The sequence below is a fragment of the Acomys russatus genome, chromosome 24 (genome assembly GCF_903995435.1).
Source record: "Acomys russatus chromosome 24, mAcoRus1.1, whole genome shotgun sequence".
NCBI classification, from domain to species: domain Eukaryota; kingdom Metazoa; phylum Chordata; class Mammalia; order Rodentia; family Muridae; genus Acomys; species Acomys russatus.
In genome coordinates this window covers 57,494,131-57,516,535 of record NC_067160.1, presented here as the reverse complement: position 1 = coordinate 57,516,535, position 22,405 = coordinate 57,494,131, and the positions used below count along the sequence as shown (strand labels likewise).

The window sequence follows — 22,405 nt, the reverse complement described above, 5'->3', positions numbered from 1 at the left end:
CCTGCCCAGAGCTATATGGGCCCTGAGAAGGTCACAGACCCAACAGGACCACCTCGGCCCTCCATCCGTCCCCAGGCCAGGTTATTCTAGGCAGGAGCCCAGATGGGTAAGGGATGGGCTTCTGTGTTGAACACACAGGTGTCCAGGCTGAGCAGCTCCATGTCATCAGAGAACAGCAGGTAGAGGTACTTCAGCGTCTCTCCCACAAAGAAGCTCTCCATCTTGTCCCTGGGCTCAGGCTTGTGGGAATTCTGGACGTTGTTGATAGAAGAGTAGCCACCTGAGGGGACCTGCGCAAGGGCCAAAGCCTCGATGACACCGGTGGCAGAGCTTGGGGCTACTTGCTTAACTCCATATATATGGCCCCAGGGTAGGCTCAGGCCTAGCAACCCCCCAAGTAATGGCCAAGGTCAACTACAATTCCACAGAGGACCCTGTAAAATGCTAACAAGCCCTGAACAGGTAGAAGCCACCGCTGAAAGGGTACAGCCACTGGCCATGCCCAGGGTCTAGCTTGTTACATATAAGCCAGCACAGGCACAGGCAAGAGGCTTCGGCTTCTGACCTGCTGACTTCTGGGGCAGAGAGCTAGGGTTACACCTGGACCACACATACCCCTTTCCTGACCACTTCCCAGGAAGAGCGAGGGCAAGGCAGGCCATCAATCCCAGTTGGGGAGGGTCGGGGTGAGGGTCAATGGGTGGGTTTCATAAACCGCGAGCATGAGAGAGAGACCCTTCTCAGAAAACCCTGGGTCCTGAGAGAGCCCAGAAACGCTGGACATTGCTGTGCCTCTAAAGACAACAGGGCCCTGACACCAGCAAGCTCAGCAGGGTGACTACACTATCTAGGCCATGTGACTATGGAGCAGCCAACTAGAGGCCCCAGAAAGCTGGCTCCTCCCCATCTGTGGCACAGCAGTCTCAAGGGTTGATCCAGCCTGAGCTCTGTCACCAGCCGAGACCACAGAGAGGCGCCCAGCAGCTCACCCGTGTGTACTTGTTGAAGCTCTGTAGGATTTCCCAGCCCCAGTCCTGGTACTTGCGGTCCCTTGTGACCCGGTACAGATAGAACAGGCTTTCCACGGTCTCCGGCCGCAGCAGGTTGTGCCTGTCAGCTGGCTAAGGGGACAGCAAGAGGCTCATAGAGTGTCCACCCCTGCTGGCATCACCCCTGCCCAAGTGCAGCCCACACCCAGCTCACCTTGACCTCCACATCCTTATGATCTCCCCGAGGGTACAAGTTGAAATGTGCAATCTCAGGGCTCAGACCTGTCTCCATTGTCGGTTCATCTGGTAGCAGGTCTCCATGAGTGCGCGAGCCAGGTCCATGTGGTCAGCTGGCAGGCCATGGTGGACGCCCAGGGCCAGCGTCCCTGGCAGGAAGCACACCAAGTGGTCCTGGAATCAAAATGTCTCCTCACTTCGGGACCTAGGCCTGTGCTGCTTAGCCAAGCGCCCTGGGCCTACCTGGAGGGGAGAAGCCCCAGGGGCAGCCAGGCTAAGCAACACTCCTCACATCCTGACTCAGGGTCAGGCAAAGCCCTCTGTGCCCTGAAACCCACGGGCCATCCCTTCAACCTGCCCACAAATACCTCCAGAGGCCCGCTGCACTTCAGGAGCCAGAGAGAACCCCAGGAAGCAGCCGGCCCGGGAGAGCCCAGGCCTGTTACCACAGGCTATGTGGGGCCTCTGCTTGGGGGCTATCACAAGAATAGGTCAAAGCAGGCAGCAAAGGTCAACCCACGGCCATGGCACGGAGCTGATGGCCAGATTTCCTTGTTACTTCTGACAAACAAATGCTAAGGCCTTGGAAGTCACAAAGAAGGCAGCAGCTTTTTGAAGGCTTGCTGGCCCACACAACTCACCATCTTGGCGTTGAAGCGGCCGTGGGCAAGCTCTCCCACGAAGGTGAGCTTTCCGGGCTGAGAATGCTGTATCAGGTGAGCTTTCACGCCCTCGATGGCTTTCACATAGTCTTCCAGCAACCTGCAAGGAGCAGAAGTCAGCTTCCTCTGAGCCTGGCCACGGCGGTGTCTTCCTCAGAGCTAACCCTGACCCACACATGGCATCTCTAGACCTGGCCCTGCCCAGGGAGCAGATACTGCACACACAGCCCCCGTCACAGCTCGGGCCCTTGAGCACCTGCCAACGCGAACACTGATGCGATGGGCCTTGCTGAACGACCCATGCCATTTGGGAGGTAGGCTCATGTAGAGGAGCCAAGCCACCTGCACCACTACTGAGGCCTAGCAAAGGGCGGGGACAGGAGCTTGGGGCCCTGCAGCATGGCAGCGGACCAGGCCTCACTGTGTCTCCTTCTTGCCACCCTGGATCCACTGCTTCAGCAGGTATTCGTAGTAGCTGTCGGCCCTGGCACCCAAGGTGAACACTCCCGGTGGGTGAAGAGGCCGCTGTTCGTGTTGATGAACATGGGCACCAGCCCGTCTTTCTTCCCAGACAGGGAGTGGATGTGCTTTGTCACTTCCTCCACGGCCTCCTGTGGCAGACAAGGGGAAGTGGGCTTACTCCAGTCAATTCTCCCAACGGGAAACGGAAAGGGGAACACTTCCTTGAAGCCAACAGTGCCCTAGCACCAAAGCCACACGACAGCACTGCAGGAAGAAAACTAAACCGGTGTGTTTACCTAAGTGGATGCAGAGACCCTCCACAGCAGGCTAGTGAGCATTTAGCAATGTGTTAACCTGTATGCTTCATGACTCAAAATGCAATGGTGGCTCAGCACAGGACAATCACTAAGTGCCCAAACACCAACAGGATGATCGCTCAATAGCTCGGGCCTGTAACTCAGGAGAACGGCGTCAAGTTCAAGACCAGCCTGGGCTACAGACCGAGACCTTGTCTAAACAAATACAAACAAACAAACAAAAACCCCAGCACCATCAGGAGAAAACCAGCTCTTGCCACCTTTCCTGGTAAAGATACCCAGCGACAACAACAACATGGCCAACCACAGGGAGGCAAAAAGGAGCTGCCTTGGGCTTGACTGCGGCTTGGTGGGATCTAGTGTGCATTGGGACTTAGATTTGGCAATCCTCAGTACCACAAAAAGGCCAAATAAACCAAAGAAGGGGACCAGCTCAATATAATAAAAGCTGTATGTGAGAAAAATCACAAATATTTCATAAAGAATAAGATGGGATATTTAGAAATCAATTGCAGAGGTACAAGACTTCAATAATAACCTATACAAGGCTGAAGAAAGGGCTGGGTGAGCGAACAGAAGGCAGACCCCTGTTACTTTGAGACTAGCCTTGTCTAGACTGTGAGTTCCAGGCCAGTTAGGACTATATAGTGAAATCCTGTCTCAAAACAAAACACCACCGAAGAAAGGTATTTAAACTGATATAGCCGGGCATGGTGGTGCACGCCTTGGGAGGCAGAGGCGGGAGGATCTCTGTGAGTTCAAGGCCAGCCTGGTCTACAAAATGAGTCTAGATCAGCCAAGACTGCACACAGAGAAACCCTCTCAAAAAACCAAAAGCCAACCAACCAACCAACCAACCAAAACCAAAACAAACCAAAAAACCAAAACAACTGATTTAAACAGCTGGGCAGTGGTGGCACATACCTTTAATCCTAGCTCTCAAAAGGCAGGCAGATCTTTGAGTTTGAGGCCAGCCTTGTGTACAGGGAAAGCTCCAGGACACCACAGCTATACAGAGAAACCCTGTCTCAAAATAACAAGAAGCCAGGCGCAGTGGCTCACACCTATAATCACAGCACACAGGAAGGCAGAAGCAGACAGATCTCTGTGAGTTCAAGGCCAGCCTGGTCTACAATGTGAGACTAGGACAGCCAAGGCTATACAGAAAAACCCTGTCTCAAAACAATAACAAAAACAAAACAAGGGCTGGAGAGATGGCTCAGAGGTTAAGAGCACCAGCTGCATTTCCAGAGGTCCTGAGTTCAATTCCCAGCAACCACATGGTTCCCAACCATCTGTAATGTGATCTGGTGCCTTCTTCTGGCCTTCAGGCATACATACAGACAGAACACTGTATATATAATAAATAAATAAATCTTAAAAACAAAAACAAACAAACAAAAAAACCAACCAAACAAAAGCCAAACCAACCAACAAAACAAACAAAAAACTGGTATAAATAAATAAAGCCTCTTATGTTCATAAGTTGGAAGACTCAATCCACGCTCCCAAAGTAATCTACAAAGTCAATGCAATCGCTCTTATAAGACCAGTATTTTTTTGCAAAACAAAAAAGAGCCTACTCTAAACTTACATATAATTCTCAAGAAATTTCAAATCACGAGCCGGGCGGTGGTGGTGCACCCCTTTAATCCCAGCACTTGGGAGGCAGAGGCAGGTGGATCGCTGTGAGTTCGAGGCCAGCCTGGTCTACAAAGTGAGTCCAGGATGGCCAAGGCGACACAGAGAAACCTTGTCTCAAAAAAAAAAAAAAATTTTTTTTTCAAATCACCAGATCAGTGACTAAGCCCAGTTGCCACCAGAGAGGCTCCTCCAGCAGCTGATGGGGGCAGATGCAGAGACCCAGAGCCAGACATTAGGTGGAGAGAGCACCCAGACTGGAGATCTCCATCTGGGCCCTCCCTTTGGAGCTTGGGGAACACAGTGAAGATGGGGAGGAAGAACGGTAGGAACCCGAGGGGTTGGGGACACCAGGAGAACATGGCCCACAGAACCAAGTAAGCAGGCCTCACAGGGGCTCACCAAGACTCAGGCGGCCATCACAGAGCCTGCGTGGTCTTCAATGGGTCCTCTGCATGTGTGTGTGGCTGTGTAGGTTGGGGTTATGTGGGACTCCTAACAGTGGGAATGGGTGCTGTGTCTGACTCTTTCGCCTGCTCTTGGGACCCTCTTCTCTACTAGGTCGCTTTGTCCAAGCCAGATGTGGGGGTTTGTGCTAGTCTATATCTTGTTATGCTGTGTTTAGTTGCTTTCCCTGGGAGGCCTGTTCTTTTCTGAAGGGAAACGGAGGAGAAGTGGATGTGGGGTGGGAGTTGGGGGGGATGGTGAGGAGACTAGGAGGAATGCAGGGAGAGGAAACTGCAATGCAGTAGGCATGTGCAGTATGACAGAATTAAAAAAAAGAGAATGAATAAAGTTGCAAGACTCACAGCTCCTACCCAAACAAATCAAAGTAATACCAATCCATTTAGCATGTGGGCTAAGAGGCAATGCAGGGTGCAGCTTTGGTGCTGGAGGATTTGCAAGGGTATGTAGGGCTCTGAGTTTAATCCCTAAAACTTAATAGGAAGAGGCAAAGGTCAAGAGAACTCAGATAAATGGTTCTCCAGGGCAGTAATATAAGCACAGGATAAGACGTTCATCGTCGGGAACACTAGGGAAATACAGGTGAAACCACAGTGAGACACTGCCTCACACCAGTCACGTTAGCATCTCATAGAAAGTCTGTTGAAAGGAATATGTGTTGTTGAGGAAGTGGACAAAGTAGAGTCAAATGGTGCAAGTGGAAAGCGGTTTGCTGGTTCTCTGAAACAGTGAACAAGAATCCATGTCATCCAGCAAGTCCAGTGCAAGTGATGAAGCTGGGGAGCTGACAGGGCATCTGTGTCACAGATCTGCTGCCACATACACAGTAGCATCACCAGGAGCAGCACGGCCATGGTGAGGTCGTCACGTGTGGGAAAGATTGGAACCCCAACAACTGCCGCCACCCAGAGGGAGCTGAGTTGAGAAAGACCTCGGGACAGGGCAGAGTTGGGACTCTACCCACACAAGCCCCTTACACATACCCCTTCACAGAGGCAGACAGGAGACTGCAGCTCACAGGGGCGGGGCAACGGAAGCACAGCTTTTAATTGGCACAAGTTGCCATTTCACAGGACGAGGAAGGCTATTAGCAGATGGTTTTATATAACAGAGATACTGAAGGTGAGTAAGGGCCCATCAGACGGCCCGGCAGGTAAAGGAGTTTGCCATGCAACCTGAGACCTGAGCTTGAGCCTTGGAAGCACGTGTATAAAGGTAAAAAGAGAACAGAGCTCTGCCGGGCAGGCGTGGTGGCGCACACCTTTAATCCCAATCCCAGCACTCGGGAGGCACAGACAGCTGGATCACTGTGAATTTGAGGCCAGCCTGGTCTACAAAGTGAGTCCAGGACAGCCAAGGCTACACAGAGAAACCCTGTCTCGGGGAAAAAAAAGAGAGAGAACAGAGTTCACCTCAGTTGTCCTCTTATCTCCACACATACCTTAGCAATACACCCCGCCACATAAATTATTTTAACATTTTTCATTAAAAAAAAAAAATGAAATTCACACAGAGAAAAAAAAACAAAAACCAAAAAACAAAGCCCCATAGCAATACACCTGTGAGAAGCACACAGACCCAGGGAAACCATTTCTGGCTAGAACTTGCCCATTCTACTGCAACTGTTTTGGTGTTTTTTTGTTTTTATCTTTGTTTTGCCCCTCTGAGATTTTATTTTATATATGAATGGTTGCCTACATACATGCCTAGTACACATGGAAGCCAGCAGAGGGTGTCAGGCGCCCTGAAATTGGAGTTACAGAGAGTTGTAAGGGCCTGGGGTGGTGACTCATACCTGTAAACCCAGCACTCTAGAGGCAGGTGGATTTCTCTGAGTTCCAGACTAGCCTGGTCTATATGGTGAGCTTCGGGTGAGCCAGGGTGATAGAGTGAAACTGCCTCAAACAAACAAATGCACAAACAAACAACAAAAAAAGCACAAAACAGAGGGCTGTGAGCCACCACATGGTAGCTGGTGTTGAACCTGGGCTGCTGCAAGAGCAGACAGTGCTTCTTAATGCTAAGCTGTCCCTCCGGCCCCTACCTGGAACTTCTTAATTCCAGTAAGCCGAGAGAGCTCCCGGAACTCAACTGAATGCTTGTCACTTCTGCCACCGTGCTGTCTGAAGTCCACTGTGGTGAGTGGGCAAATCCAGTGCCAATGTTCACATCAGAGTATGGAATCTTGGAGGGTGTGGTGAAGGCAGGCATTAGCCGGTTTCCGAAATCTTCCTAGCATCAAAGCACAAAAAACATTCAAATTAGAGTGGTTTTTCCCACCTGTCACCCAGCTGCACCCAAGCAAGTGGAGAAACGTAGTTTGAGACTCTCTAACACCCATCACACAGCAAAACATCACAGCAGCAGAGGACAATGCTGTGGCAGCTCCTCCACTCCAAAGCACAAGACACTGCTGGAGATTGCTCTGGTGTATTCTGGTGCTAATTGCTGGCTCAAGAGATCTTATTAATGCCCTGAACCGTGCCTCTCTGATTGGCTGAATAAATATACCTAGGCAAAGGCCAGGCTTGGTGGTGCACGATCCCAGTACTCGGGAGGCAGAGGCAGGTAGATATTCATGAGTTCTAGGCCAACCTGGTCTACAAAGTGAGTCTAGGACAGCCAAGGGTACACAAAGAAACCCTGTCTTGAAAAACAAAAGAAAGAAAGAAAGAACCATATATGTGTGTGTATATACATATCTACACACAGACACACACACACCTGGGCAAGGCAGGAGGAAGGGACAGAGTGAAGGTCCCCGGGGCTTTGGGCAGATGGAATCTTGGGAGAAAGGAGAGACTGGACAGAGGAAGAGGAAGAAGGAGAGTCACCATGGATGGGATAGGAAGAAGGCCACATGGCCCAGAGGAGGAACTCTGAAGTTCCTCATGGGAAGAGATGCAGAATATTAGCAAGTATTTTGGGATACTGGATGGGAGGCAGCCCTGACAGAAACTATTAGAAGCAGATGGCCTAAAGCCGGGCGTGGTGGCGCACGCCTTTAATCCCAGCACTCGGGAGGCAGAGGCAGGTGGATCGCTGTGAGTTCGAGGCCAGCCTGGTCTACAAAGTGAGTCCAGGATGGCCAAGGCTACACAGAGAAACCCTGTCTCGAAAAAACCAAAAAAAAAAAAAAAAAAAAAAAAAAAAAAAAAAAAGAAGCAGATGGCCTAGAGTTTTGGCAGGGAGATAAGGGAGGCTGTTGAGGGGATTACTATCTGCCCTGCCCAGGTGAACCCAGCCAAGAACACTCACAGCTTTTCTCAGGAAGAGGCTGTCCCCCGATAGGTGGTAGGTGCTCAGCAGGCCCCCTAAGATGCGGATGGTGCTCTCAAACAGGTTGACGTCCACATTTTTCTTAAAGTTTAACCTCTGTGACACCCACTTCCTGGCTTCGTTAAATTCTGTGTAATGAAAAATTGAAAGCAAACAAAACAAAACAAATTTACACACATATCTGCCAGCCAAAGCTATATACTAAGACCCTGTTTTTTAGTGGGGTGTGGTGGCACACACCTTTAGTCCTAGTCCTCAGGAGGCAAAGGCAGGTGGATCACTGTGAGTTCGAGGCCAGCCTGGTCTACAAAGGGAGTCTTGGATAGCCAAGGATACACAGAGAAACCCTGTTTTGAAAAACCAAAACCAAACCAAACCAAAATAAAATGTACTTTGAGATTTTACAGGTATGGATGTTTTGCTTGTATGAATGTCTGTATACTGTGTATGTGCGTCTACATCTACAGTTGTGAGCTGCCTTCTGGGTATTGGAAACAACCTGGTCCTTTGGAAGCCACTACTCTTAAACATTGAGCTATCTCTCTATCCCCCAAGACACTGTCTTTTAGAATCAAAACCAAAAAATAAAAATAAAAAAAATCCAGGCATGGTGCAGCATGCAGCGGAAGTAGGTATTCTCAGCTATATGGCTATCTGAGACCCGCCATTAAAAAGCAAAAAGGGTGAGTGAGACGGTCAGTGGGTGAAACTCTCACCACCACATCTGATGACCTGGGTTCAATCCCTGGGACCCACGAAGGAGGAAAGCACACACTACCAATTTAAATGGGATGTGCATAACCTAAGGAGGCCCTCTTGGAGATAGAGTTAAGGCAAGTCCAGCCCCTTACTGTATCAGCTGTGTCAGAGCAGCCTGGATGAGATTCCAAGGCCACACTCAGCTCTTCGGGAGATAACAGACAGCTGCCAATTGAGTCGCTGGATGAAAACAGGCCCTGACCCTCCTGTGCCCCCCTCCCCCCCAAGCACACATTTTCCTGTATCCAGGACAGGAGAAAACCAAAGTCCAATGGAGTAGCACTGCTTTGACATATGTGCCACACGTGGATGTCACACATGCATGGCCCACATGGAGGGGGGCCTCACACACTGCTTTGGCGTATGTGTCACACATGGGTGTCACACATGCATGGCCCACATGGAGGAGGGCCTCACACACTGCTTTGGCATATGTGCCACACGTGGGTGTCACACATGCATGGCCCACATGGAGGAGGGCCTCACACACTGCTTTGGCGTATGTGCCACATGTGGATGTCACACATGCATGGCCCACATGGAGGGGCCCTCACACACTGCGTTGGCGTATGTGTCACATGTGGATGTCACACATGCATGGCCCACATGGAGGAGCCCTCACACACTGCTTTGGCGTATGTGTCACATGTGGATGTCACACATGCATGGCCCACATGGAGGAGCCCTCACACACTGCTTTGGCGTATGTGTCACGTGTGGGTATCACACATGCATGGCCCACATGGAGGGGGCCCTCACACACTGCTTTGGTGTATGTGCCACATGTGGGTGTCACACATGCATGGCCCACATGGAGGGGGCCCTCACACACTGCTTTGGCGTATGTGTCACATGTGGGTGTCACACATGCCTGGCCCACATGGAGGGGACCTCACACACTGCGTTGGCGTATGTGCCACATGTGGATGTCACACATGCATGGCCCACATGGAGGGGCCCTCACACACTGCTTTGATGTATGTGCCACATGTGGGTGTCACACATGCATGGCCCACATGGAGGAGGGCCTCACACACTGCTTTGGCGTATGTGTCACATGTGGGTGTCACACATGCATGGCCCACATGGAGGGCCCTCACACACTGCGTTGGCGTATGTGTCACATGTGGATGTCAACATGCATGGCCCACATGGAGGAGCCCTCACACACTGCTTTGGCGTATGTGTCACATGTGGATGTCACACATGCATGGCCCACATGGAGGAGCCCTCACACACTGCTTTGGCGTATGTGTCACGTGTGGGTATCACACATGCATGGCCCACATGGAGGGGGCCCTCACACACTGCTTTGATGTATGTGCCACATGTGGGTGTCACACATGCATGGCCCACATGGAGGGGGCCCTCACACACTGCTTTGGCGTATGTGCCACATGTGGGTGTCACACATGCATGGCCCACATGGAGGGGGCCCTCACACACTGCTTTGGCGTATGTGTCACATGTGGGTGTCACACATGCATGGCCCACATGGAGGGGCCCTCACACACTGCGTTGGCGTATGTGTCACATGTGGATGTCACACATGCATGGCCCACATGGAGGGGCCCTCACACACTGCGTTGGCGTATGTGTCACATGTGGATGTCACACATGCATGGCCCACATGGAGGAGGGCCTCACACACTGCTTTGGCATATGTGTCACATATGGATGTCACACATGCATGGCCCACATGGAGGGGCCCTCACACACTGCGTTGGCGTATGTGTCACATGCGGATGTCACACATGCATGGCCCACATGGAGGGGCCCTCACACACTGCGTTGGCGTATGTGTCACATGCGGATGTCACACATGCATTGCCCACATGGAGGAGGCCCTCACACACTGCTTTGGCGTATGTGTCACATGTGGACGTCACACATGCATGGCCCACATGGAGGGGGCCCTCACACACTGCTTTGGTGTATGTGTCAACCAAAAAAGTCCAACCAAAAAAGGAGTCATTACCTTGCTTCAGACCCAAAATCCACATGGTATCCAAGGCGTCGACCAGGGTGAGGCCCAGGCCAAACCACTCACTGAAGGTTTTCGACACAGGCTTCAACTCATCATGGCCCCAAGCGAACTTGCGGTAACCCTTCCAAGCATGGAGAAAGGCCTCAATCACTCCCTTCTGGCGCTCATTCGGGGGGACTGGAGAGAAGAAGGCACAAGTGGTAGTGGACAGTCCTGGCCACTCTGGAGGCAGGCAGGGCTTCCCAAGAGCAGCCATGAGCCTTCAGAGAGATGGACCCCGGGCAGAGCCATGAGGAGTGAGTCACAGGGCAGCAGATAAACAAGGCAGGCAGCCAAAGCCAAACGCTAGCCCCTCAGCGGCACACACAGCGACAGCGAGCGTGTTATCTACAGGCTACACTCAAGAGCACGGGGACCTCAGGCCTCTCTCTGCTCAAGGGGAAGAGGGCAGCACTCCCATGGTGCACCAGGGCCTGGCGTGTGTGATGTGAACTTAGCAGTAAGCAGGAACCAGTGCTTGGGAATATTATCTGAACAGATTAACTGCCAAACAGCGTCCCATGAAAACAAGGCAGGTGCTGCCTCACGTCCTTGGGGAGCTTTCTTCTTCACACTAGGCCGCATGTGGCAGTGTGTGCAGTGTCACACCACACGCCTCTTCCCACTAGGTTCTTTAGTTCCTGCTGACAGACATGGCCTGACCCTACCACTCTTAACACAGCAGTCTCTATGTGCCAGACCAGTTGGTGCTGGACCTCATGAGGCTCAGCTCCTGTATGTCCAATGGAGCTCTGTGGACATCCTTTACCTCAAAGGTTATAGCAGAAACAGGTCAGACACTATGAGAATGGAAACGGGCTGGTACACACAGAACTCTTAGCACAAGGCTAGGACCGAGCAGAGCTCAATAATAAGGCTACAATGCTAGTGACCACACACTGGCCCAAAGGCCTATGAGGTCTACAAGTAAGTTGACACATTAAGGGACACTTGTGTCTCTTTTCTTTAACAAAGAATTTACTTTTATTGACGCTAGTCAGTGGTGGCACACACCTTTAATCCCAGCACTCAGGAGACAGAGGCAGGCAGATCTGAGTTCAAGGCCAGCCTGGTCTACAGACCGAGTTCCAGGACAGCCATGGCAACACAGAGAAACCCTGTCTCCAAAAAGAAAAAAATTGAAAAACAAAACAACAATAAAAAGTATTTTTACTAAATCTTTATTCTTCGTTTTTGTTTTTGGGTTTTTTTTTTTTTTTTTTTTTTTTTGGTTTTTCAAGACAGGGTTTCTCTGTGTAGCCTTGGCTGTCCTAGACTTGCTTTGTAGACCAATTAGCCTCGAACTCACAGTGATCTACCTGCCTCTGCCTCTCAAGTGCTGGAACTAAAGGCATGCACCACCACGCCTGGCCTGCATCTTTATTCTTAAAATGTATGACTTTAATCTTGTGCTTCTTATGCTAAGGCACGTCCTGGCCCAGGAGCAGGATGGCAAAATCAAACTTCTCAAACAAGCATCTTGTCTGGCTACTCAGTGCTCAGGCAAGAACCAGGGCAGCTAAGAAGCCACAGATGTCACAAGGGTTGTAACAAGCGTGTGCACACAGCACGGGTGCTGAAGGGTGAGTGCACAGATGTCAGGCGGGAGGTGCTGACCTGGGAGGAGAGTGTCAATCCCCAGGCTCTCGGGCACAGGCTCTCACGAGGCGAGGGGGCAGGAGAACTCACCTGGCTCTTTCCACATCTTGACTGACAGAAAAGGCGCTTTGGTGGAGGCTTCAGCTCTTTTTGAAGGGAGCTCAGTGGCCTGTTCAGGCTCAATCACTGCGCCCCGCCAGCTAGGGGAGAAGAGGAAGGCATCAAGGGATTGCTGTTTACACCCTCCTAACCCCACACTATGCCCAGGACAAGGCCTGCCTGCTCCCAGAGGGACTCATCTCAGTGGGAGCCACAGCAGAGGGACAGGAAAACAACCAAGCCGTCCTGACACCCCACAGACTATCTGGACCATGGGAACTCATCCTGGGTACAGCCACCTGGATGTGGAGAAGACAACCCGGGGCTGCTCTAAAGGAGAGTCCAGATCACAGCCCTGAGTAAGAGGAGGTCCTCAGCTCTGTCAAGAACCCTGGAAGCAGCCCCGCTGAGGGAAGGCAGGCACAGCAGGCAGGGTAGCTGCCTACACTCACAGTGTCTCGACGCACAGACACAGCATCTGGGGAAGCAGAGGCTGGCCACATGACACTTGGGTAAACCTGGACCAAAAGGCCTTTTTTTTTTTTTTTTTTTTTTTTTTGGTTTTTTGAGCAGGATTTCTCTGACAGCCCTGGCTGTCCTGGAGTCACTCTGTAGAACAGGCTGGCATCGAACTCACAGAGATCTGCCTGCCTCTGCCTCTGGAGTGCTGGAGCTAAAGGCATGTGCATGCATGTGTGCGTGCGGGTGTGTATGTGTGTGTGTGTGTGTGTGTACTGAATGTTTGCCTGCATGCATGTAATTGTGCCACATGTGTGCCTGGTGCCCTCAGAAGTCAGAGGATGTCGGGTACCCACTGTGATTATGTATTGTTGTGAGCTACTATGTGGGTGCTGGGAACTGAGCCTGGGTCCTTTGCAACAAGTGTTTTTTTTTTTTGTTTGTTTTTTTAAGATTGATTTATTTATTATGTATATAGTGTTTTGCCTGCACGTACATCTGCACACCAGAAGAGGGTGCCAGATCTCATTATAGATGCTTGTAAGCTACCATGTGGTTGCTGGGAATTGAACTCAGGACCTCTGGAAGAGCAGACAGTGCTCTTAACCTCTGAGCCATCTCTCCAGCCCCATGAAAATGTTCTTAACCTCTATCTAATCTATCTCTTTAGAACCACCCCCCCTTTCTTTCTTTCTTTCTTTCTTTCTTTTTTTTTTCTTGGCTTGCCTGGAGCTTGCTATCTAGACCAGGATGGCCTCAAACTTACAGCTATCTGCCAGCCTCTAGCTCTTAAGGGCTGGGATTATCTGGCTTTTTTTCTGTGTTTTCTGTAGAATAGAATGCTCCACAGATTTGCATGCTGTCCTTACACAGGGCCAGGCTAGTCTTCTCTGTCATTTCAACTTTAGCACATGCAGGGGAAGCAAGAACACAGAGGATTCCTTCAGTAACCTGAGCAGCACTGGGCCCAGGCTCAGCTCCGGCCCTCCCCTCAGAGAGCCCCTGTCTTTAAAGAGCACATTATAAACTGAATCAGACACTGGCTTTGGGAGCAAACCTTTTCCTCCTGCAAACAAGAGCAACAGGCTACTGTTCTCCTTCCTACACTACTGCTTCCACACTGTTTCTTTATGTGCTCAGGGGTCTAAGACCTCAGGTTTTACACCCTCAGAACAGCCGCGCAGGCGTAGAGCTCAGGCCACGCCCCCTGGCAGAGCTGCACCTGATGTTTCCAAGTGTGACACTGAGTAGGAGATGAGGCCCAGCACCATCTAGACTGAGGCGCCTCTTGGTACTGCAAGCAAGAAACTTGTTGGGCCAACAAGTGTCAGCTCAGTCCAGGGGACCAAGCCATGCCCTCTCATTTTGCTGTGTTGCAGAAAATACATAGGCTATTAATTTTAATTACTAAAAGCCTAAAATTATTACAGCACTATGAATTAGCCTGCCATTAAATCACAGACATCTGACAGATTTCAGCTAGGCCGTATTTCCCCCGGGCTCGGCAGGTATTACTCTCTAAGCCCCCATCCCATGCCCCTGCCTTAATCACTTCCAACTGGGCCACCTCCTCCCATCGTCCCCAAACACTTGCTTATGCTCCGCATCTGGGCCGCTTCTCCCCATGTGAAATTCAGAGTTCCTCCTCCCGGCTCACATGGTTTTTTCTATCCTGCAGCGACTCTGTTTTCTTTCTTTCTCCTCTGGTACCTGTCTCCTCTATGATCTTTCGGTCCTCAAAGCCCAAGGACCTCAGCTCTGCTGCTTCCTTTATCAGGAATCATTTCTTTTTTAGAAATATTTATTTACTATTATGTATACAGAGCTCTGCCTGCATGTACACCTGCAGGCCAGAAGAGGGCATCAGATCACATTACAGAAGGTTGTGAGCCACCATGTAGTTGCTGGGAATTGAACTCAGGACCTCGGGAAGAGCAGACACTGCTCTTAACTGCTGAGCCATCTCTCCAGCCCAGGAATCATTTCTTAAGCACGGTTATGAGGGTCAGTTTGGATTCTGTGAGTATCTGCTCGTAAAAGACAACAAACAGACCTCGGGGAATAAAATAATTAACAACCAAATGTGAGGCACCACACGATGCTGTTACGTCACTACTAAGCCAGAAGTGAGTAGAAGAGGAGGTGCCTGTCAACTAGTTGTCACTCCCACAGAAGAAGGCACTTTCCTCCTAACCTCCTCTCCCCCTTGACCCGCCATCCTCATATTCCTTAAAAGAGCCTTGCTCTCAGACATGACCGCACACCATGAACAAGCCATAGACCAAACGTAGCTCTAAAATGTGACTGTATAGTAACACTTACTGAAGCCACCTTTAGAATCCAGCCTGTTTCAAATGAGGAATATGACATAAACAAAATGAATTTTCATTAAAACAAAACAAAATCAGCCATGCTGGCGGCAGGCAGGGCACACTCAGACCCATTCCCTGCTGCCGGTACCTGATGACGGTTCTCTGTGTGTCCTCTTCCTGCGGAGCCTTCCCCAGGGCTGTTTCCCTCTCCTTAGCATCATCTTGCACCCCGTCCTTGGAGACCATGTTGGGGGGCCTGATCTGCAGGTGGGGAGGGCCGCGATGCCTTTGCCGCTTCTAAACCAAAATCAAGAGTCACATGCCAAAATATATCACCTGTCCTGCCCCTCAAGTGTGAACTCACACTCAAAGAGGAGAGAGGGCTACTGTGCTCAACCAAGCACTGTGGGAAATGTTTCACTTTTTAGCAGTCTGCAGTTTGAGAGATAAGCTGCTCAGAGACTTGGAGAAATACCAGATAGCCAGTATAGGTCTGGATAAAGAGTTGAGAGTCCTTGTTGGGATAGTTTAAAACTGAAACTATCCCCCAGAGATAAGAATGGCAAAAGACTCAGCTGGGCGGTGGTGGCACACACCTTTGATCCCAGGACTTGGGATCGCTGTGAGTTCGAGGCCAGCCTGATCTACAAAGTGAGTCCAGGACAGTCAAGGCTACACAGAGAAACTCTGTCTCAAAAAACATAAACAAAACAAAACAACAACCAAAAAAAAGATGAAGACTCTGTGGATGACAGCCAGGGTTAATCACTCTCCATACTATAGTGTAGAAAATGTTGAGTTCTACAAATCACAGGGCTGGGTCCCCACTGCCACCCTCACACCCAGATGGTGTCAGATGGTGTCAACAGGATGGTGTATGTCCAGACATGTTCTTTGCTTCCATAGCAGCAAGCACAGAAGTTCGCCAGTAGCTTTATTTATATCCTCAATAAATTATTTGGTAAAGCATACATACAATGAATGGCCCAGCTATAAAAACTCATATGAAGCCGGGCGTGGTGGCGCACGCCTTTAATCCCAGCACTCGGGAGGCAGAGGCAGGTGGATCGCTGTGAGTTTGAGGCCAGCCTGGTCTACAAAGTGAGTCCAGGATGGCCAAGGCTACACAGAGAAACCCTGTCTCGAAAAACCAAAAAAAAAAAAAACTCATATGAGGCCTGGCGTGGTGGCACTCACCTTTAATCCTAGCACTTGGGAGGCAGAGGCAGGCAGACTGCTATGAGTTCGAGGCCAGCCTGGTCTAAAAGCGAGTCTAGGACAGGCAAGGCTACACAGAGAAACCCTGTCTTGAAAAACTGGGGAAGCGGGGGAAAGAACTTACATGAGGCCTGGGGTGGCACTTGCCTTTAAACCCAGCACTCAGGAGGCCAAGATAGGCGGATCTCTGAGTTCTAGGCCAGCCTGGTCTACAGTGAGTTCCAGGACAGCCAGGGCTACATGGAGAAACCCTGTCTTGAAAACAAAACATAACCCCAAACAACAACAACAACAACAAAAGTGCACATGATAAAAACCTAATCCCAGCACTCCGGACTCAAGGCAGGCCAAACTCTGAGTTGGAAGCCAGCTTGGTCTACAGATCAGTTCTGATGGGCGGGATACACAGAGAAACCCTGTTTCAAAAAACTAACTCATTGGCTCACTAACACCAATGTGTATGCTCAATTAAATCTACTGAAGTACAGCAAATATGTAAAAAGCTGCCTTGAATAAGGTGACAACACATGCCTTCACATTATATCTGTCCTAGCAGTCCAATTTCCCTACTTAAACACCTGTGGCACTGGGATCACTTAAGCATAAATATTAGAATGTTCTTCCTCCTCCTGTAGAGAAAAGTCAGAGGCTGAGAACTGACATGCTCATAAAGCTGTTGAGGGTAGCAGCGCACTGAACCATTGGAAAAAAGATTCAGGAGACTTCCTCTTGCACCTGGCAACACGACCGCTTCAGGGAAACCCCAGAGCAGTAAAGTTTCTCCCTGACTGAAACATTCCGTCCTGCAGGCAAGCTCCTTCAGTGAGAAGCCCCTGGAAGCGGCCAGCTCCAGCAAGCCCCTCTCTGCCAGAGTCAACAAATAAAGCTGAGGGGCCGAGAGAAGCCGAGCTGCAGTGAAGGTTCCTCAAACAGGCCAAGCTGCAAGGAAGACTGAGACCAGACCAGCTGCCTGAAGGAAGACGTTTAGATCACCTGAGGCCTCTGGAAAGGGCACTCCCCAACCTGTTGAACCGCCTGCAGGTTGGGGGGTGCATTCCAGGCTCCCAGTTTTCTGAGCCATGCTGGGGTGGGCTTTGGTGATGCCGCTATCATGAGTCATTTCTGCTCCTGCAAGTCACCCCAATACAAGACACTGGACTACCAAGCTGGATTTTCACTGTCGTGGGATCCCTACAGGGGTGAGCAGATGCGTGTGTTCCGTTTCCACAGGAAGGGTTTATCACACACCTCTGCATTGTTTCTGTTAGGGGATTTCAAGGGGGACAGGCCAAAGAACATAAAGCAGCTGGGAGCATCATTCCGTGAGGAAACTAGCCTGTGTACAGAGACCTTGTCACCCCAAAGTTCTATCAACAGTCCCCAGGGATGGCACACTCATTAACTTATCCCAAACTCTACCTATTATGGCCTATCCAAGGGGGCTTGCCAGCACTGGCTTCTGTCTCCCTTCCTGTACTTTCTAGTGTGTAATCTGGCAGCTTAGCAACAGCAAGCTTTCTGAACAATATAAACCCTCTCTGCTTAGAATGACGGCTCCCCCAAATTCACCAAGACTGACATCCCATTCTTGGATCCCAGGCCAGTGTGCATCCATTTCTCAATCAGGAACCAGTCCTGAGGAGGTAGTCTCCTAGACTGGCTGTCAGCCAGGGCTTCCGGTTTGTATGACGCCCTGTGGTGCGCAGAGATATGAAACCTCCACCTGTGCCCAAGACCCTACCCACAGGGGAAGCTGAAGTCCTCTAACATCTGCTAAGTGTAGTGCTGGCTATGTGGGGGTGGGGGAAGTAGCCAAAGGCTTCAGAGGTGTAGAGGAATTCAACTGCAGTGGGCAACTGCCCCGACTCTCAAGAAATCTGAGTCCGGTCCTCTCAGCAACTGGTTGTTCTGTGGCCTCTGACCTACCTCGAGGCTCCACTCCATCTGCCCCGCTGCCCACAGCCCTAAGCTTCACAGAGTGGGTACCCCAGGATGAGACCTGGCTGTTCCCACAACCCCTTCTAGATAAACTACACTACCTCTACACAGAACCCCCCTGACAGGTGATTCTAGTGCCACCCACCCACAGTGGCCCCATGCCGCCTCCAAGGCACAACACGGCAGTCAGATGGGGCACCTCGGTGGTCCTAAGCTCATTTCTCACAGGCCCTTCTGGGTGGAGACCCTAACCGTCCCACACCTTCCTCCACTGGGAAGCATCTCCAACAGAGCACATCCCTGCAGGCCCTCCTCAGCTCTTCCTGAGCACCGTCCACACCCCTTAGGCGCGACAAGAGCCACAACTGGACAGATTCCCAGTTCCCATGCCCCAGCCTAGCTCCATTGGAAGGTCACTGTGCAGAGGTCTCTCTCTTTCAGCCTTGCTCTGCCCACCCAGACAGAAACTGGCTTCTTCAACACTTGCTTCCACAGGCGGCTCTTCCCCTCCACACCGGTCTGCACCCCGCCATGTGCCAACTGTCTGATGCTACTTGTTGGTGGCCTCTCACCTGCCCATCCCATCAGCCTCTGTGGTTCCTCATAAGTGGGCAAGCCAGCACCTAAGACAGGAGCTGCGTCATGGTGGTGTTCAAAGCGAATGAAAGGACGCAAGTACCTGCCTCTTCTTTCCCCAACTTTATACAGACAGCCTCAACTGAGCCAGTATAGAGGCTGAATGTGACAGGGAAAAGAAAACCTTCAGCCTCTTGGAGGCAGCATTTGCCAACTTGCAATGCTCCAAAACAGACCCCAGTGGCAACTCCACATAGCCTTTACTGGAATTTACCTGAAGGACTGTGTCTGGAAAGCCTTCTGGTTTGGCACTTTCCCTCTGAGGAGCTGGTAAGACAGGCGGAACTTCTGGTTTCATCTTCTGTTCTTCTGCCAGTCTGCCACTCAGAACTGTGGAAGACAATTTTCACCGTAAGGCCCAGAGAGGCTTCACAGGAGATGTCTAAACAGGTGCCATTTGTTTTAGGTAGTGAGACCTCCAAAAAGCTACTGAATTCGAGGTCTAAAAAGGGGCTCATCGGTTAAGAGCACTGATTGTTCGCTTGTAGAGGACCTAGGGTCAATTCCCAGCAACCACATGGCAGCTCATAACTGTCTGTAACTCCTGTTCCAGAGGATCCAACACCCTCACACATGCAGGCAAAACATTAATGTAAATAAATAAATAAGGTCCAGAGAAATCAGCCCAGGCTGGCCTCATGTCCTGATCCTCCTGCCTCTACTTGCCAAGTGCTGGGTCTACAGCCTATCCCAGGCTGAAGCAACTCTTTCCTAAGCATATGGCACAACACGCAACCTCCCCAGCCCCTCACAACGTTACCCACTTAATAGTGCCTATACTGAAAAGAACTACATGGAGGTAAACAGGCAGCTTGATTTGAGCAACTTGAAGCACTGTCTTGGTCATCATGAGCAGCAACCTTAAAGAAGCCCAGAAGGATCAGATCCCAGGCAACCTCTCAGGAAACCAGTTGGTCCTTGGCAAACACATAGTAGCACATGGCAGGGACGTGACTAAATGCTGATGCTCTTGACTGATGGTCTCTGACAGAGGGGCAGCAGTGTTGGCACCAAGTATCTCGAGAGCAGCCTACAGGAGCAGGTAGGTGGTGGCACTGAGCTCCACCCTGCCACCTCCCACCCCATCCCCCACCCGGCCCCACCCCTGCATTTCTTGTCAATCTGTCACCACCTATGCTTCCTGGTGCTGTTTCATCTGCAACCACGTGTCTGACGTCAGACTGCATCCCCCCCTCTGCCCTAGCACCGCTGGTATTTCCGATACCTTTCCACTGGTCAGCCGCCTGAAGACTGTACAGGAATCCACAGAGAATCAGAAAGCCCAGGAGGAAGAGAACCACATTCCGCTGTAACCTCGAAAGCTGCTTCCACTTCTAAGAAAGAGCCAGAAATAAAAAAAAAAGACACCTGTCACCGATTCGGCGAGGAGAGCAATTCGGAGAGACCTTGCTTGAGGACAAAGTTTACACTGCTAGGGCAGCACACTAGCTCATACGTGGCCAAAGCACTGGGCACCATCTGGCCAGCTGCAACGTGCACGGGAGGAAAACTCCTGAAATCCCCATGACCTGGCTCAGCCATGGACCGACCATACACATAGGACCATACATGCTGTGTCGGCGCCCCTCGGGCAAAAACCCTCGCGCCCCCCCGGCCCAGAACACCTGGCATTAGGCAGGGGAAACCAACAACACCGGGACTCAAGCTGCGAGAACCAGACGCGGCAGAGGGACTCCTGGAAGCAGGGGGGGGCGGGGGGGAAGACCCGGTCGCTCCAGCTGGGCACTACCCTCTGCGGGACTTCCCCGACCCGGACCCAGCCTCACCCTCCAGCACGAACGCCGCCGCCGGCTCTTGCTGTTGTCGTAGCTCTCGCCCAGGCTCAGCGTCACCGAGATGAAGTCCCGGTGAGGCGCCGGCGGCGGCGGCGGGTACATGACTGCGAAGCCGGCCCACGAGACCTCGCTTGCAGGAGGAGTCAGGAAGTGCAAGACTGAGAAAGACCGCGGGCTGCCATAGCGAAGGAGTCCACACCCCGCCCATCGCCCTATACACCATTGCGCACGCGCCGCGTCTTCTTCGGGCTTTGCGCAAGCGCAAACCCTTAGTCTGATCACTGCGCGTGCGTACAGCCTTGCGTTGACATTTCCTGGTGTGTCGCTTTCGTCAGAGTACCCGCCCCTGCACCCTTTGACGCCATGGCATTGCGCCCTTACGTCACTGCACCGCGTGCTCCCGCGCCAGCGCCTGCGTCGTGCGGACTCCTTGATGTGGGCGGGTGGGGTGGGACTTGGAGGTGTGGTCCTCGTCTCAGTTTTGTCTTCCTTGAGTCTCGAACAGTCTCCCTTGCAGGGGCCCTGCGCTCGGTCTCCCGGATCTAGGACGGGCGTCGCCCTGACGCGCTTGGAGGTGAATCGCGGAACTCCCGGCCGAGGGAAGGGTCGGCCCCGCTGAGGCTCAGTCCTGTCCTGGCTCTGCGACCTGAGGCTATGGCTCATCTCCTGTTGCTGCGGTCGTAAAGCGACCCTTCCTCCGACCATCACACTCCGAGCCCCCACGAACTTTGGCGATGCGTTAAAAAAACGACCGCACTTTCCCCGTGCGCGTGGTTCCCTCGAGGAAAACACTTAAAACGGCAAAAACTGTCTACGGTTCGGTAGCCCAAACAGCTGCTTCGGAACAGATTAGCGGTGTCATGTCTGTGTGTGGAGGGTCCCCTGCGTTGCGAGCTTTTGGTTTGTCTGAATGTCCTACAGAAGACCCACCTGATCCTGCCTCGCTGTTTTTTGTTTTGTTTTGTTTGGTTGGTTGGTTTGGTTTTTCCGAGGCAGGGTTTCTCTGTGTGATATCCCTCGCTATCCTAGACTTGCTCTTTAGACCAGGCTGGCCTCGAACTCACAGAGATCCTCTTGTTTCTGCTTCTGCCTCCTAAGTGCAGGGATTAAAGGTGTGCACCACCACTGAGATGGCTATGATCATGATCATACCAAGGGGCTGGTTAGAGCTCGAAATTAAAGAGTAGTTCTTGAAAGAGAAAGTAGGAAGGAGGAGTGTGTTAGACTAATCAAACAAACCTGTAGCTGAAAATCTTCCAGTTCAAGCCAGGCAAGAATAAATGATAAGCCACCATGGGACAAATCCTTGTTAAGGTTCAGAACCTAGCATCAATTGAGGGAAAATCAAGTCAGCCACAGACAGCAATGGGGAGGTAGCCTCAGCCTTCTCATTAGTACCCTGACACACACACACACACACACAAAGAAAGAAAGAAAGGCTGGGCATGGTGGCACATGCCTTTAATCCCAGCACTCGGGAGGCAGAGGCAGGTGGATCGCTGTGAGTTTGA

At 51.4% G+C, this 22,405-nt stretch overlaps 1 protein-coding gene across 1 annotated transcript; it reads right to left on the bottom strand.

Annotated features, from left to right (window-relative positions):
- On the bottom strand, window positions 1–21,119 carry Man1b1 (mannosidase alpha class 1B member 1). Its single transcript, XM_051166423.1, is given in 16 exon segments — window positions 1–290; window positions 990–1,121; window positions 1,204–1,283; window positions 1,286–1,400; window positions 1,868–1,988; window positions 2,310–2,397; window positions 2,400–2,499; window positions 6,818–6,864; window positions 6,867–7,005; window positions 8,032–8,180; window positions 10,790–10,975; window positions 12,527–12,636; window positions 15,455–15,603; window positions 19,313–19,428; window positions 20,324–20,432; window positions 20,886–21,119. Coding segments are annotated over 16 exon segments (1,956 nt in total). The 5' UTR covers window positions 20,997–21,119; the 3' UTR covers window positions 1–86.
- Between the last annotated feature and the right edge of the window lie 1,286 nt (window positions 21,120–22,405).